This window comes from Morone saxatilis, unplaced genomic scaffold (assembly GCF_004916995.1).
Source record: "Morone saxatilis isolate NCDOM2014 unplaced genomic scaffold, NCSU_SB_2.0 Contig12, whole genome shotgun sequence".
NCBI lineage: Eukaryota > Metazoa > Chordata > Actinopteri > Moronidae > Morone > Morone saxatilis.
This window is the reverse complement of record NW_023339674.1, coordinates 9,763,563-9,779,034: the sequence shown is the minus strand read 5'-3', so window position 1 is coordinate 9,779,034 and position 15,472 is coordinate 9,763,563. Positions and strand designations below refer to the sequence as shown.

Sequence of the window (15,472 nt, the reverse complement as noted above, 5' to 3'; positions counted from 1 at the left end):
TGATTGTCTATGGGGAATCGTCTAACAGATCCAAACCTTCTGAAGGTTGTTTCATACCAAATCCTTTATTTTGATACGCTGATCGATCAATCAATCAATCAATCAATAAATCAATCAATCAATCAATCAATATCATCAATCATCAAATCAACAATCAACTTGTGCCCTTGAAGTAAACCACAGGACGTTGTATAAAAACATCCGAACAAAGGACTAAACTATATGGACTTCTTCCACCAGAGGGCCCATTTCACTATGTTGGAAGAGCATGGCTGCTTTGAAGACTGTTGAGCTGTGGAGCCTCACATGGATATAATTAAAGACATGAAATTAAGCTTTTCCTGAAAAATACAGTGTTAAACATGCAAATGAGGGGAAAGACTGGTTTTTATTGGTATAACTATCTGCTTTTAATGCAAGCTGTGAATAATGCTTGTGTGTAACTGTAATGTATGCATTTGTGGTCAACACTATTGTTGATGTGATGTTCAAACACAACGAAAACCACAAACACTGGCGGCAAAAAATATACCACTACTTAATTCAATGCAAACTACCAGCTTTGTAAAAACGCACCTTGTAAATCCAAATCCTGGATCCACGAGCTCTGGGGTGTTTTGTCTGGGCAAGAGGTGCCGGCGGTCTGACCCTCTACCTCACCGTGAGTTGAGTTCTTGTCAGATTCACTCTGGTTGAGCCACAACCACGCAAGTCGGAGTCAGAGAGCTCAGCTTCTTTGTCCTTGCTGTTTGACGACATCAACAGGGGGCGCCTTCTGCCTAACAAGCAGCTGTGACTATGTCGTTTAGCGCCCACGTTGTAGTCGATATGGTATGGCCGTCCTCCGTCCTGATACACAACCAAATCATACCGACATGGTGACGCAAAAAAAAAATTATTTTTTTTTATTTTTTTTTGGGGGGGGGTTTCTCTCAAATTTCCTCCAAAGTGCGCATGGAGTTGGGAGCCGCGGCAAAGACCTCGCCATTGTGTCTGTGGTCTTTAACGGAGCGCTTCCCGGGGCCGAGCCACGGCAAAGCACAGCAGAGATAAATAAAAAAAATAAAAATTAAAACAAAGAAAATTAATAAACTTTCCTAAAACCTATATTTCTCTGTATTACTGTTTTGCTAATACCATTTCCCAAAAGAGGTGTCACTGCCAAGGCAAACATAAAGACATCTACGACAAGAGATACACATTTATATTTGATTAAGTGAGTAAAACAACACAGAAATGGAGTTCTGGAAAGAGGTTTTATTACCAGTGACTGTCTTAAATACTGTGTTGCTGCTACAAAACGTTTTTAAATACTACAAAGTATACGTCACTTGTGAGAGACACAGTATGTCTCCATTATGTCTAAACTGCTTCATACACACACATAAAATATTAATGTTGTGTAGGCTAAGGCCAGGGAAACAAAAAGGACGGTCTCAGAACTAATACAGTTATTAAATATAAACACACTTTATTGCAACTTAAAAAGTTACTGATACCGGACAGACACAGGAAAAGAAGCAGCAAATTAGGTCTTAAATGAAACAAGTTTTAGTGTTTAATAAATGTTATACTTTCAGACAAACTTCTAAAGTCTAGGTGTCCTGACTGCAACGTTCCTTCCCCTCTAGGCTTTAATCTAGCATTTGACACAATCATAACTGTTGTCTTACCATGGGAGGCTACACTTCTCATGGTGAGCAAATAACAGCGCTGGCACTAGACCATTATTGCTTTGAAAGTAATCATAGACAATCCCTCCTCTATGGCTACTCACTTTTTTCTAATGGAGGGCCCCATTTACTGTAAAATGCAGAAAACATTGTCCTAATGCAGCAGGAAAAACAACAACGCTCGGATGTACAGGAACAGAAAAACTGATCTCGTTCTTTAAAAAGTTAACTTTAAGATCCCCTTCAGACATGTATGAAGATATATATACAAACCATCTGCTTGGAACAATAACATGTGTGTGAAAAAGTAGCTTTATTACCTCATTAAAAATACCAGAATCTATGAATAGCTCAAACATCCAACTGTAGGAACAAGAAGAAAAACATATCTTTGAGTGGAGGGGGACTTTAAGTTTCTTTTTCTTAATCTTCACAAACTATAGCAGATGTCTTCTAGTTGACATAGCATTACACTAATAAGGGAATTATACATTCTATTTTCTTTCATTATACTCCCATCTTATGCAGCCTCAGCATTAAAAGGGGAAGTAGCCTTTCTCCCTCCTTTTATAGCCACTGTGACTGTAGGAACAACACAGTCACAAGCACACTTCTGAGAAAGTTTCAGAACTAAAATACTGCAAGATAGATGATTGGTTAGGAATGAAGGAATTAGGAAAAATGTTGGAAAAATGTCCACCTAATTTTCATCATAGATTTTATTGACAAAGTTTTAACTCCATGAACCATATAAATGATCTTCCTATATGGACCAAAGGAGGCTCTATGGACTGATGTTTGTCTCTTCATAGGTGAAAACCCAGTGCCTGGACTAACTTTAACTTTAAGCAGAGGAAATTAAGGAATAACAATCCCCTTTTTTATCCCCTAAATGATGTACTTCCCTTCTCATTGGAAGTGCTCAGTATGAGATGGTAGCTGTGCATTTTTAGAAAATCATTCCCAGCATGAAAAAAAAGGTTGAAAACCACTGAGTGAGGCCTATGAGCTGTATGGTGTCTCTGGTGTGGTGGATCCTGGATAGAGCTGCCTGGCAGGGACTGAACAGCACTCAGAGCTCAGGGAGGATGACAGGAAGTGGACACGGCAGGCCAAGTCGTCCAGGAAATCCTTTTGTAGCTTTGTTATTGCTTGAGAAAGCACAACGGGCAGCGACTGCACGCTGAGGAGGATGGAGTCCAGTTTCTCCTCCAGAGCTACAATCCTCCTGTCTAACTCCTCGCTTCGATGCTGCAGCTCCATCACCAGATCATACATCATGTTCTGGGTCTGCAAAGCAACAGGGAGGACAGTTCACACATCCGACTTTAAAGCATGTTGTGGTCTATTTGAGGAGACATCAGGGTAAGTGGAGTGGAGAACATCTACGCCAAAGACATATTTTTGAACACAGAAAAGTTAAAAGTAAAATTAATTTTATCTAGTGGTCGCAGTAACTAAAAATGCAAGATTTAAAAAAGATTTTTGTAAAAAGGTAGGATTTGTCAGCCGCCAATGCACAGTAATACACAGTAGAAAAATAAGGGGTTAGGGTAACATGTAAATCCCATTTGAATGGAGTTTTTCCATAATATGGCATATTTACAGTAGTAAGGCTTTTGGCCCTCAGTGAGTCCATTCCACATTACTGTATAAAATAAAAAGACCTCACACAGACCCCAAAAGAGCAAAGTGATCTGCCTATTAATACAGTAGGAAGTTATTACTAAATTAATGGGAATTTGATCGAAAAATATTTAAAAACAGAAATAGATGTTTTCTGGTTGTGTGTTTGATGAAACTTACAGATCCCTTCAAGTTAAGTTTTGAATGATAATATGTGTGAAAACTTACACATACAACTTCTTAAAAGGAAAAACATTCTCCCTTATTGAAAAATTCATAATCTATTAATATACAGATATGTTCTGTTTAATTTAGATACAAATTTCTCCTACTAAAAGTACTTAGTGCACAGCTACCCATAGTGGGGCCCTGCTGTTTGTAGCAATAACACTTTCTTAATTAATAAAAGAAAAAATATACATAGTATAAATCGCTGTTTATTCAGTTTTTTTGTGGGAACTTTGGATACTTGTGCCATTTTGCATCTTAACAATACAATAGGTGTTTGTGTTTGGTGAAGTTTCCACATCACACTTGTGTAAGTTGCATATTGGACCATTATTAGCTTCCAAACTAGATGTAGTGTTACAAAATCCTGCTTGTACGCACACATTCAAGGTGATCAAAGAGACACTTGAGCAGATGAAAATGAAAACAGTCTTCTAGCGTCAAAACTCATACATCATTCTGCACAGTGAAGCTCCAAACATCCAAGTAAAGTAAAAAAAAAACACAGTTACTGCATATACAAACCTTGGCAAGGTCAGCAACTGTATTGGCCTGATCAGTCAGTTTCCTTTGCTCCATTTTCACCGTTCGCAGTCTAAAATTGAAAATCAGAACCAAAGTCACTTTTGACTCAAGTAAAATAAATGCAGAGTACAGTTTGTCTTGCTAAAAACTGAAATCATTACATATGTATATGAATAAAGGCACCAGCAAAATGTAACTATCTATCTACATGTTACTCAAGCTGTGATGGTGGAATGTCTTTTCTGTTTGTCTTAACTCTGTACTCCCTCTGGTGATGACATATTTATACCTACTGGTGGATGGCTTGCAGGAATTTCCGCTGGTGGTGGCGTACCCGGGCATGGTCAATCTTCTTGACCAGCTTTGTGTTTTTGTAGATGAGCCACGTCTCCCTCAACACATTGGCTGCTGTGTTTTTTATCTGAGGAGGATAGGACATCAGGCAGATTACACAGCAGAATATGAATGTCACGAATTGTTTCCAATCAGATTTACAGTAAGTAACGTTTGTGCCATGTGCTTTGTTTTGCTGGTATGCTGTGTCAAATCATTGTGTTGACTGTTGACCTGTGAAAGTCTGAGACATGAATCAAACAAAACATAAACCGACCCAATATCGTCAAAAATGTACTGTTCAGATGGAACATTAAAAATAACATACAATAAATGTGCATGTGTGAGTGTAAAGACCTTTTTGTAGAGCTGAGTATCCATCATGAAGTTATGGACGTGCTTCTCGGCTCTGGTGAGTTCTGACTTCCTTGCAACAACAGCGACCACTAAGGCTGTGCAGCCCGCTCCCTGAGGAGGAGACACAATTATACAAACATTATGATGTTTATTATAAATTTAAGGCCAAAAAATGTTGCTATACTGTAGTTTGTAATTTGGGATTACCCTCAATCACATGTCTGATTTAACTGTATCCGAACAAATCTCACCATGATTCCTGTCAGGAGGCAAACCCCCTTCCCACAGTAGGTGTGAGGGACCATGTCTCCGTAGCCGATGGACAGGAAGGTTATGGAGATCAGCCACATTGCTCCAAGGAAGGTACTGGTCACTTCCTGTGCATCATGATACCTGTAGAGACAGACTGATGTAAATCCTAAACACAGAGAGTCTTTTCTGATAGGACTGATTTGGGTTTCTCAAAATAATATCCACAATTTGAATTGTGATACTGAAGCAATGGAATTGGTTACTAAAAGGAAGAGTGAGAACTTTTAAGCTGATACCTCTCACATACGCGCACGGTCCACGCTGCAATGATCCAACAGGACACGCTGAAGACCAGCAGGACTGTGCCGGGGCAGATGGTCATCAGAGTCTTCATGACAAAACGAGTGTCAAAGCTGATCTTGTTGAGCGCCCCAATGCTGCGGGAGGAGGCGTCTGTGAACAGCTTGCTGTGGAGCAGCATGACCCGGCCAATCAGGTAGAGGCGCATGAACATCGGCACAGAGAGGATGATGTCGACATCAGCGTCCGCTACTGATGCTGTGTAGCTAAAGGCCAGTCGGGCAGTCCAGGTGAACACGTATTGGCCCGGAATTGGATGGATGGCACAGATAAGGAGCTCAAACACAACAAAAAGGATCCGCTCAAAGGTCATAGCTATCCTCCAATCATCTGCTCCGTTGTCCACCATGAAGAGCTGTAGGGAGAAGAGAAGCAGTATTTATTTATTAACAATAAATCTATTTGTTTGGACTGTAGTTTTTGATTTGAAAGTTCAATTGATGCAATTGAGATCAGCATTCAGGTTTGTCTGTTTTGTTTTATTCAGGGTTTTGGGCATTTTATCATACGGAGCCAGTAGATTGTCCACTTTTGTGCCCCAGGATGTACCACAAATCAGGATGTACCACAAATCAGATTAACCACATGGCTGACATGGCCTATTTTGCCACTCAGAGTACTAAGAATACTGGATAATAATATAGGAACCATGGACCATAGGTATGCATGGAGTTCTCTTATTTCTTCCACATACCTGGATTTCCCTCGCATGGTACATCACAATGAGTCCAAGAAGAATAGCAGTAGAGAGGCTGATCAGGCCTTTCAGTACATATGAATATATGGATTCCTGTAAGACAAAAACATGAACATGGCGAGTGCATCCGGGTGTGAAGACTGACACTGAACGACCAAAACAAATAAAGTAAGTGACGTCTGCCCACTAAATGAAGGATGTTCTTGCTGTTTCAGCGACATCGTTGCTAAGTTGGCAGTAATGGGACATTTTAACGGAACACATTGATGAAAACTTGATATCTCTGTACAAAGTGTAAAAATGCTCTATGAAACCCTTTGCTTTACAGTACATGTTCTACTGTATGAATTAAGCGTGTTTGAAGAGGATTACAGTACCTTGCTGTAAAACCCCCTCGACAGCTCTGTCTCAATCACCATAACGATGATGCCAAACATCCCACAGACCAACGCATAATCGCTCAGCTGTTTGCGCTTGCCAAAAAGAGCTCTCCTCTGACCCAGCCGGTAGCTAATGTCCTTGGTCTTCTTCTGTGGTACGCTGCCTTCCTCCCTGGTCAGGTTCTCGCTGTTGGCCTTACTGGAATCTTCTCTGATAACTTTGGAGAAGGCGTCCTCCAGGATGGCACTGTGAAGGAGCTGAAGAGGCTGCTGGCCCGCATTGAGATCTAAGTGACTTGATGTGCCGTGGCTGCTCAGCGGTCGCAGTGCATCCCCGTTTACTATGCCACCAGTTTCTAAGGTGTTAGAAGGTGGTGGGGTGTGTTTGGCAAAGGAGAGTCTTGATCCACTGAGGTGCTGAGAGTTTGTCTGCAAAACAAAGTGAGACAGTCAGCACAGTCCATGTAATTAATCAGACATACTTATATACTTATCTATTGCCTTTAGAATCAGCAACTGGGCTTATTGAAAAGGCGGAAACACCGCATAATACAATGCTTCAAATTTTGCATGCAAACCAAACTGCTTTTATGTGACAATCAAAGTTGCACAAGGAAAGACGTTCAAGGAGTACCGCATCAACGGCAAACTTTTATGCAGTGGAAGTAAAATTCCTAAATTAAATTCCGGTGTCAGATTTTAGTAGAAAATCTTTTCCATAACTTAGAAACAGAACTTCTCTCTTGTTCCGTCAGTACCTTTTAATTACAGTCTCATAAGATGTGTTTAAAGATGTGTTTTAAAGGTGCACAGGTATGAAGTTTAGCTATAATGCTGCCATTTAACAATGTTACCCACTATTTCTATAAGACTTTAATTTCTTTAGGTAACGACCTCCAACACACCAGGCCTGGAAGCTACAGCATTTGAAGAAAATCCTGTACCTGACTTTGTCGCTGTCTTGCTCTCTCCTCCACTAAATCCTGGTTCTCAAGTGAACTATACTGGCTGGTGGAGAAGGACTGGACACTTTTGTTACTGGCTGGAGTCGACGACCTCTTCACGCGTGTAGTAGTTAAAGGGTTGTAAGGGAGATGACGGCACTTGAGGACAACGGAGGGATCTCCAGATGACTTGCAGGTTTGATCGCTGCTCGTTGAGCAGTGAGAGTCTTGCTTTTGACACTGCTGAACTAGCAGTGGTTCTTTACCAAAAAGCTCTCTCCAGTTGAGGTCTGTCGTGACAGCAGACTGAGGATGTTGGTGAAGTTTCTGGTTTGTTTCAGCACACTCTATAGAGTTCAAAGGGATGTTGAATAAAGTTGCTTGGCTGCTGTCTTTCAGTTTAAAATGATTGCAAGGCTGTTGCTGCAACAGCTCCTTTCGACCTTCTTGGTCACTGCATTGGAGCATGAAATTATCCTGTGGATGGTTTGTTGCAGGTTTCAAAAGATCCCTTTGGTTTGTTTGCTGTGGTAAAACCTGGCAAGTGGTCAGAGCTTGGGGGCTTTGTGAGAAAGTCTGGGTGTGTGGTAAGGATGAAAGGTTTTTCTTGTTTGAAACCCGGGAGAGGCAGTCTTGGACTGAGCCCTGTTTAGACTGTGGATGAAAACTAGAAGTTGTATGTTGGTGTGCATCAGGACAGGAACAACCACATCTGTCATTGTGGTTTGGATGTCCCACACTGGTCCCTGCTGTCTCTGCTGAGAGTGAATCATCTCCTACACCACTAACCTGGCCACAAAGCAGCAACCAATCCTGATCACTCAGCTGTGATAAGGTTAGGTTTCGGGTTTTCAGTGGTGACATCTGGGCTGAAACTCGCGACGGACTGATTCCATTAGACCTTTCGTGGGGTGAAGATGAAACACAGCACAGACTCGTCTCCTGTGGGGGAGACGATGCTTCCACAGAGGTACCGGAGTATCGATCATGCATCTGCTCAGGAGATTTTGTCAGAGGTGATGGACCTCCTGAGGTACAATGCTCATGGTCCTCATCACGGAAGACTTCACCCGTTGAGTCAAGACGTCGAGTTGCATTGGTGGGTTTAACCAGAATCAACCTCATGGCATCACTGCAGAGCTAAAAAAAAAAAAAGATCACATACACAGATAATTTTTCACTTGTAACTGGAAAGAAAGAGGGAAGATGTGAAAGAGGAGGATGACACACAGATTCAACAAAGAAATAGACTGAAATATATTTGAATTCAGAATGTTAGTTAAATGATGTGCACACAGTTTTCCATAAATTAATGTTTATTTTTCTTCTTTTTCCCCCAAAAAATGAGCATATGGTATTAAGCCCAGACTGCAGAAGGATCTCAGAATTACCCAAGAAGAAGAAACAACTGTGTACACAAATCAGACAGATCTTTAAAAATGAGAAAAATGTTTGTCTTCAAAGGCAACAAAAGAAACATAGAAACTAATGTAATTTTTAAAGTATTTTAAAAACTGTTTCATCTCATATTTTTGTCTGTTTTTAGCCTCAATAATGACATTTGCTTGGTGAGAAACATGGATGAAAAAAAGTAAATCAAATGTACTTAATCCTTAAAAAGTAAATTTAACAGTCAGTCAGTTATTTGACTAATAATACACACTCCCGTGCTTACATGTAGAGTGTTTACTCAAAGCAAAATAATCACTGGTATAAAAGCAATTATTTCTTTAATCTCAAACTGTGTGTTCAGCTGGTTATGAATGTGAAACACTCTGTCAGAAGCAGATGTGACCCCCCTCTGATCTTAGTGTACTGGACATGAAAATCAAGAAGGCTCAGTTTCATACATTATTGAACTATTTTGGAGGAAATACATTCATCAGTTAGAATTAGGCATTGTTGTGCTAAAGTCTTAAATTACTACAAAGATTGAAGAAATTTATGTTATTTTGTGTCACCTATACTGTTTTATCACTTTTACTGTGACAAAAAAAAGTGTGAAAAAGCATCGTAAATGAATAACTTTAGTCGGTGAAACCCACAGAATTGTCATATTTCTAGAAAAGTACTGATATATCCATTTATTTTTATTTTATCAGACGTCATCCTGATGTGACGTACACTGCTACTACATGATCTTTAATGTGCTCACTCTTAAATAAACCCCTCAGTAAATACTCAAAGACAGAGAACAGTTCATCTTAACATGCTTTACAACTTAGGTATCATTTTCATGGGTGCTCATCCTTTTTTAAGAGCCAAACCTAATTATTCCAAATGGTGGTTGTCTTATTTTCGACTTTAACCATCCCACTACAATTTACCATCTCAAGTTTTCTGATATTCTCCTTCATAAATAAAAATAAAATATGAACAAATTCCCACCACTACTAGTAATCCTTACCTTCTTCTTCCATACGATGTTTCTCCAAACTTGAAAAAGCAGGTTACTAATAGGAAATGTTCCTGGTTTGCAGAACAGAAGCGTTAAGAAGAAGAGCAGTAGCCTGAGTGGGTGTTGGACAGCGGCTTGCCTCCTCCCAGTACGAACACTTGATAAAGGAGCTTTGGAGACGCTTTCCTTTGAAAGTAATGATTAGAATTCAACATGAAGAAAGAAAAGGGCAGCAGCAGCTGGCCTGGTAAAGGGTTGCCATGCAAATGGACAGGGAGTGGGAGGGTGCAGCTACAGGTTAGGATGCAGAAAAACAAAAACCTGTAACATCAGACCAGTGTTAAGGCGGAAGATCACACGTACAAGCTCAAAGAAATCCCTATAAATTGCGAATGGACTGATTGGTTGCTAGGGGAAAGAAAAGGAACTGGTCGCTTACAATGCAAAGGAAAATAAAGGGTCAGTTAAACTTGTCATTGAAGCTCTGTGGTTCAAAGGCCTTCGCACAGTCTCTTATCTCCTCCGCCACAAGAGCCTGGCTGGACAAAGGTGGACATTTTAAAATCTGGTTCTGAATGAATCAAACCAGTGAGTACCTCCAAAGGTATATTCTTTTAAAAAAACACTACACTGTCAATTTAAAAGATCAAAGATGTTCAAAGTCTACATTTAGCCAGCAGGAGGATTGGTGTTTTGTGGGGGCTTGCTTCCATTTTGAAATAAAGATCTGCAAACCTGAAACATCCCTGTTGCCTTTCAAAGTGAAGTGAATTTATTTTCTTAATTATTGGCCATAAAACATATATATATGTATATGTATTTCCCAAGCATCTAAAACTGGCTACACTTGCTCTACATATTTCCCTTTCATTTTCAGGCCTGTGGAGGAGCCATGTTGTGTGGTTATTTCCCAAATAATACTGCAGATATTATTGTTAAATTGTTTTAACTATGTTACTGCTGCTTTCTGACTCTGCAACTGCTATCAGACAAACCTGCAAAGCCAACAGCTTGCTGCCTCAGCAGCTCAGTATATAAATGTTGCTGCGCTGGAGAAAACCTTTGTGACCAACGGCAGCACTGGACACCATTGCTGCTTATATAAATGACTAACTAACTAACTCAAAAGAAACAACTACTACCATGGCGGTGTTAAATCAATCCTACATAAATAATTCTGTAAATGTTAGGAGGCAAAAAACAAGTGTTGTCGCAATTAACTGCATTTAAGTTCTTTTGTTTTGACAACCACAGAATAACAGTTTATATAACTTATTTTAAAAGCAGGTGTGTGACTAGTGATTAAAAGGAAAGCTGCATCTATACACAATTTAAACAAAGCACCAACACAGCTCTGAGTGTTTAGATCATAACCCGAGCCGTCTGTTTTCAGTCAGTCACAATCTACTTTCATTTCACTTGCCCACCTAATTTATGAAGCTAATAGGGCCTTGAAATAACTGGCTTATGGCCAAAGGATCTGCTAGAGAAGATAAGGAAGGCCAAGTTCAGAGGCCTGGAGATGGTTAAAACAGAATATTTCATTGACTCTATAGATTCACATTTGTTTTGTAACTCTGATGACGGCTTTATGCTGTTAAGTTTTTTTTGTACTAATAAAATCTTGCCTGTAAACACAGCTGAATTAGGTCTCAATTCCTGCAGTTGGGTTATAAGGAAATGAAGTGACAGTTTATTTTATTGGTACAAGCTGCTATACCACGCCTCTGCTGAGGATACCGCCTTAAAATACTGGAGGGAAGGTATCAGGGCGCACATACTTGTGTGAATACTTGAGCATGAGCATTTGCATTGCAGGTAATGAGACAACAGCACAAACTCAACAGTACGAAAGTAACAGTATCACATTTTACATTTGCTGCTTTTAACAGACTCCCTGGTCCTTGTCGTCTGGCTGACGGACATGACAACAGCACAAAAAGCTGTTACAGTTAATCTTTGTAACCACTCAGCCATCCAGCTTTATTTTAGAGTAAATGCAATGTTGTTTTTAAAAGGGTTAGGCATTGTTGTATGCCTAAAACACACACTCTTAATCCACTGGCGACAGCAGCTCAGCTAACCAGTTGGCAGAAAGTATGTGACTTGATTTATGTATCTCCCAACAAGAGAGAAGTCAGGCATTTAAAAACAACAAGAAATGTTGATGATCGAGTGGCGAACTTTAATAAGTTACTCTCAAAACATCTGGCTCCCCACCTCCCCAGAAGTGCTTGGGAAAAAAAATTATATAATTAAATTTCTGATGATCAGTTGTGACAAAGCGGAGTCCTCCGGTACCTCTGGTGAAGCTCTCTTCAGCAACACTTGTTTTTTTTTAGATGAGATTATTCAATTTTTCTATGGAAGTCTCCAATGTGCATAGGCAGACAGTTTTCAAATGGAGTTATGGGGGGGAAGAGTGCATTCACTTTGTGTTGTAGGTGGCAAAGCGTTGGTTCAGGGGGTTCTCTGGCGCCTTCATCCACTCCTTCTTCAGCTGTTGCTTCAGCTGCGACAACCTCATGTTGGGGTTCTCCTTTTTTAGGCGGGGCATGTTGACCTCCTCATAGGCGGCAAACGCTGCTTTCATCCTCCGCTCCGGGTGGTGGTCCACGTCCTCAGGCCCCGTGCTGGAGACAGGAAGAGAGGATGTAATGATGAAGACTCACTAGTCGTTGTTGCTGTTTTGTAGCCTTAAAACTCAATTTAAATCGACATCAGAGTAATCACAAGGAACAACAGGATGTCACAGAGAACGGTGAACAATCGGTACCTGAGCACAGCGATGGCATCTTCTATTGTTCTAGCTTCGATGGTTCCTTCTTCAGGGATAATTCTGTTCACGTTCTCTTCCAGTGGAGTCTCCAGGTGGCTCTTTTCTGTGGGACAAAATTTCATTTGAAACATAACAATGTTGCATCAGGTTAAAGAAAATGCACTGATTTGATCCTCCAACCAGTTAATGCTGCTGGAATATAGCCGATCTCCACTAAAGTTTCATATTTATTCCAACCAGCGTACTGGTGTCATCCTACTCAACCTGAACTTTACCTTTGGGTTTGAGCTCCTGCTGCTCCTGTTGCATCTTCTCGTTCTGAAGCACGTCCTCGATCTGGGCACGGGTCACTTTTCCTCCAGATGCAGCCTCCTTCTGGGCTCTGCCTTTTATCCTAGCACTCTCTTCATCCAGAAGTCGCTGATTTTCCTTTTTCCTCTCCAGAAGCTCGAGCCTCTTCTTCTCCTTGTCGTCCTGCAACGGCCGAAAGCTTTCTCATCAGACTTTTGTGCTTAAAAAATGCATGTTGTGTTGTGTTCCCACATCTTTACAGAGACCTCCGGCAACAATATCCTGGATTAGGCAATCGACGGGCCGTCTTCGGAGCTGACTCCGGCAAGACAAAGAAGGTGGACATTCTTTGGACGTTTATCCAATCCTGAACATTTTATTTAAAGATGAAAGCATCACCATCTTGTTGCCGCTGTTGACATTCCCTCACACGCAAATTTAAAAAATGCCTGTGTGTATATGTGCATGTTTATATGTATGAAAATAACTGTATATTGTTTGTATTTTATTCTATTCGTTCTGCTATTCTCATCTAAATTGTATCATCTGTTTTGCTCTCTCTCTGTGTGTGTGGCATGAAGGGACTACGACTTTCACTTTGTTAACTGACTCTACACCCATCATCCAAGAAGTATCACAGTGACGACAAATGAAAAATGCTCAAAGCCAAAGGGAGGCAGTTTGAAATTGACACCAACCCGGAGAGACAGCTCACCTTTCTCTGCTCTTTTTTGAGTACATGTTTGTCAGTTTCCTGCCACAGAGCATCCTCTTCCTGCTTCTTCTTGCGGGCGTCTGCCTCTGCCTTGGCCTCGGCTTTGCGGGCTTTGGCTGTGGCCGCCTTGGAGTTCTCGCCCTGGAACTTCTTTGGCATCCCAACAGCTGCTCTTCAGCTGGGAAATGAGGAAAACAATCATCAGAGAGAGTTTGACTGAAGAAGTGACTTTCCAAGGCTGCAACCAAGTACTGATACAGTCTGTTTTTAATATCATTTAATTCAACCAATCCAATACCTAAAATTATTATTATAACACAAAATTCTTTTTTTTTTGTCAGACTTTTTGTTTTGGGTGACTCTCCCCTATTAACTGAAATAAAACATGATTGTGTAAAGTGTTTAAATTGCAGTCAATGTGCAGCAGCTCATGTAAGATGGTAGTAATCCGCCGTTACCTAAACTCATTTACTATAACGTCTAAATAAACACAAGCCATTTGCTTTTTCCTGCTCGACAGCCACAATAACTGAGCACCAGTTTGAAAGTGTGGGTTAGCAAAAAAACAAAACAAGGCAAGTTGGCAAAGAGCACTTTAACTAAGCCATAACAGAAACCTCTCCAAGTATACAAAGAGCTGCAGTCGGTGTAGCTCGTTAGCTTCGGCTCACTGATGTTGTCCTGATAAACAATAGCCGCTGTGTCTGTCCGAGAGTCGCTTCAGTTCCTCTGTCACTGCGCAGACACTTGAGCTGAAAGGATAAGGATCGCGATACACAAACGAGGCGAGTGTAAACACGGTTTCGTACCAGTATGAGAGGAAGAACAGGTCGTAAGCAGCCGACAGTAGACTGTTGTATCGAAGAGGCATCTGCCACCTCCTCCTCCTCCTCCTTCTCCCTCCGACCACCGCGCACTCTGATGGCGTACGTCTCCTGTGGTCACATGGCCCGATGGACGATCAGTCTGTTGATTCATGTTTTTGTTTTTTTTGTTTTTTTTTTGAGGAAAACGTTGTATTTGTAACGTAAATGTACTTGAAATGTTTGAGATGAATACTACTTGTTTCTAAAATGCATCTTTATTTGGCAACACGTTTTGCCACATCGAAATCTATACCTGTTATCTGGTTTTAGGTGTTTTTATTCTTGATGTTTTTCATTCAGTTTTCCTCTGAAAGTCATTTTCGGTCACATATTGAGCACATAAAACTACCACTTTCTTCACTGTCAAAGAAATGATATATGTCATTTAGATACAAATGTAAAATCTGCCTTTCTGGACTTTATCTAAAGGCTACAACAGAGTTAAAAGTTCAGTGTTTTACTAAAATTGCTGAAAATGTTAATAATTATGATCAATTTGACCGACTGACTGTCATATTTGAGTCAAGGGACACAGACAACATTTTTAATTGTAAATATTTTATTTAGGTTTACACCAATATTAAAAAATAGTAACTATATTAACGCTTTATGTTGAAATAAACTGATGGAACATAATCAATGTATATTTCTGAGAAGTACTGAGATGTTCTAATCTGAGCTGGAATACAGAAACAGCTGGAGCTCATGTGTATGTGTGTGCTCTTCATTCAGAAGTCATTGTCACTCTCCTCCAGCACGGGCGGTCTCAGGCCCCCCCTGGAGGGGCGAGCACCCCTCGACACTGGGCCCTCCAGACTGTCATCCTCCAAATCCTTGCTCTCCTCCTCCTCCTCCTCGCCCTCCTCATCTTCCTCATCGTCCTCGTCCACATCGATCTCGCTATCTTCAGTCTGAAACGGCAGGGACGCTTAATTACGACAACAATTACCAAAAGCTCATAGTTTTCAGAGTCCAGTCAAATGATTAAAGAAGTCAACTTAACTTACAGTACCTGGGCAATAACTCGACACACAACGTACAACAGAGA

The 15,472-nt window shown here is 40.7% G+C and overlaps 3 protein-coding genes across 3 annotated transcripts in view; all 3 read right to left on the bottom strand.

The window, feature by feature from the left end:
- Window positions 1-1,250: 1,250 nt before the first annotated feature.
- Window positions 1,251-11,791, bottom strand: kcnn1b (potassium intermediate/small conductance calcium-activated channel, subfamily N, member 1b). The gene is made up of 9 exons (XM_035653289.1): window positions 7,376-11,791; window positions 6,429-6,860; window positions 6,049-6,144; window positions 5,291-5,709; window positions 4,994-5,135; window positions 4,743-4,853; window positions 4,346-4,473; window positions 4,053-4,122; window positions 1,251-2,963 (listed from the first exon to the last, which is right to left on the bottom strand). The coding sequence occupies exons 1-9, from the start codon at window positions 8,498-8,500 to the stop codon at window positions 2,676-2,678; spliced, it is 2,811 nt and encodes a 936-aa protein (XP_035509182.1). The 5' UTR covers window positions 8,501-11,791; the 3' UTR covers window positions 1,251-2,675.
- A 146-nt stretch (window positions 11,792-11,937) lies between these two features.
- Window positions 11,938-14,497, bottom strand: ccdc124 (coiled-coil domain containing 124). The gene is made up of 5 exons (XM_035653290.1): window positions 14,368-14,497; window positions 13,559-13,736; window positions 12,828-13,026; window positions 12,550-12,655; window positions 11,938-12,406 (listed from the first exon to the last, which is right to left on the bottom strand). The coding sequence occupies exons 2-5, from the start codon at window positions 13,715-13,717 to the stop codon at window positions 12,202-12,204; spliced, it is 669 nt and encodes a 222-aa protein (XP_035509183.1). The 5' UTR covers window positions 13,718-13,736; window positions 14,368-14,497; the 3' UTR covers window positions 11,938-12,201.
- Window positions 14,498-14,980: 483 nt separating this feature from the next.
- cluap1 (clusterin associated protein 1) overlaps window positions 14,981-15,472 on the bottom strand; it is a 5,465-nt gene continuing 4,973 nt past the window's right edge. Inside the window, exon 13 of the mRNA XM_035652630.1 lies at window positions 14,981-15,335. Within this exon, the coding sequence (XP_035508523.1) occupies window positions 15,153-15,335 (183 nt within the window). The 3' untranslated portion in view covers window positions 14,981-15,152. The remainder of the gene's footprint in view (window positions 15,336-15,472) is intronic.

Excerpts from the sequence above, each read along its gene's own strand:
- kcnn1b (XM_035653289.1), bottom strand. The coding sequence starts at position 8,500 with ATGAGGTTGATTCTGGTTAAACCCACCAATGCAACTCGACGTCTTGAC. Across the intron at positions 5,710-6,048 it reads ACCATGCGAGGGAAATCCAG|CTCTTCATGGTGGACAACGG; the intron begins GTATGTGGAAGA and ends TTCTCCCTACAG. Across the intron at positions 4,854-4,993 it reads GCCTCCTGACAGGAATCATG|GGAGCGGGCTGCACAGCCTT; the intron begins GTGAGATTTGTT and ends TCTCCTCCTCAG.
- ccdc124 (XM_035653290.1), bottom strand. The coding sequence starts at position 13,717 with ATGCCAAAGAAGTTCCAGGGCGAGAACTCCAAGGCGGCCACAGCCAAA. Across the intron at positions 13,027-13,558 it reads TCAAAAAAGAGCAGAGAAAG|GACGACAAGGAGAAGAAGAG; the intron begins GTGAGCTGTCTC and ends CGGCCGTTGCAG. Across the intron at positions 12,656-12,827 it reads GCAGGAGCTCAAACCCAAAG|AAAAGAGCCACCTGGAGACT; the intron begins GTAAAGTTCAGG and ends TTTGTCCCACAG.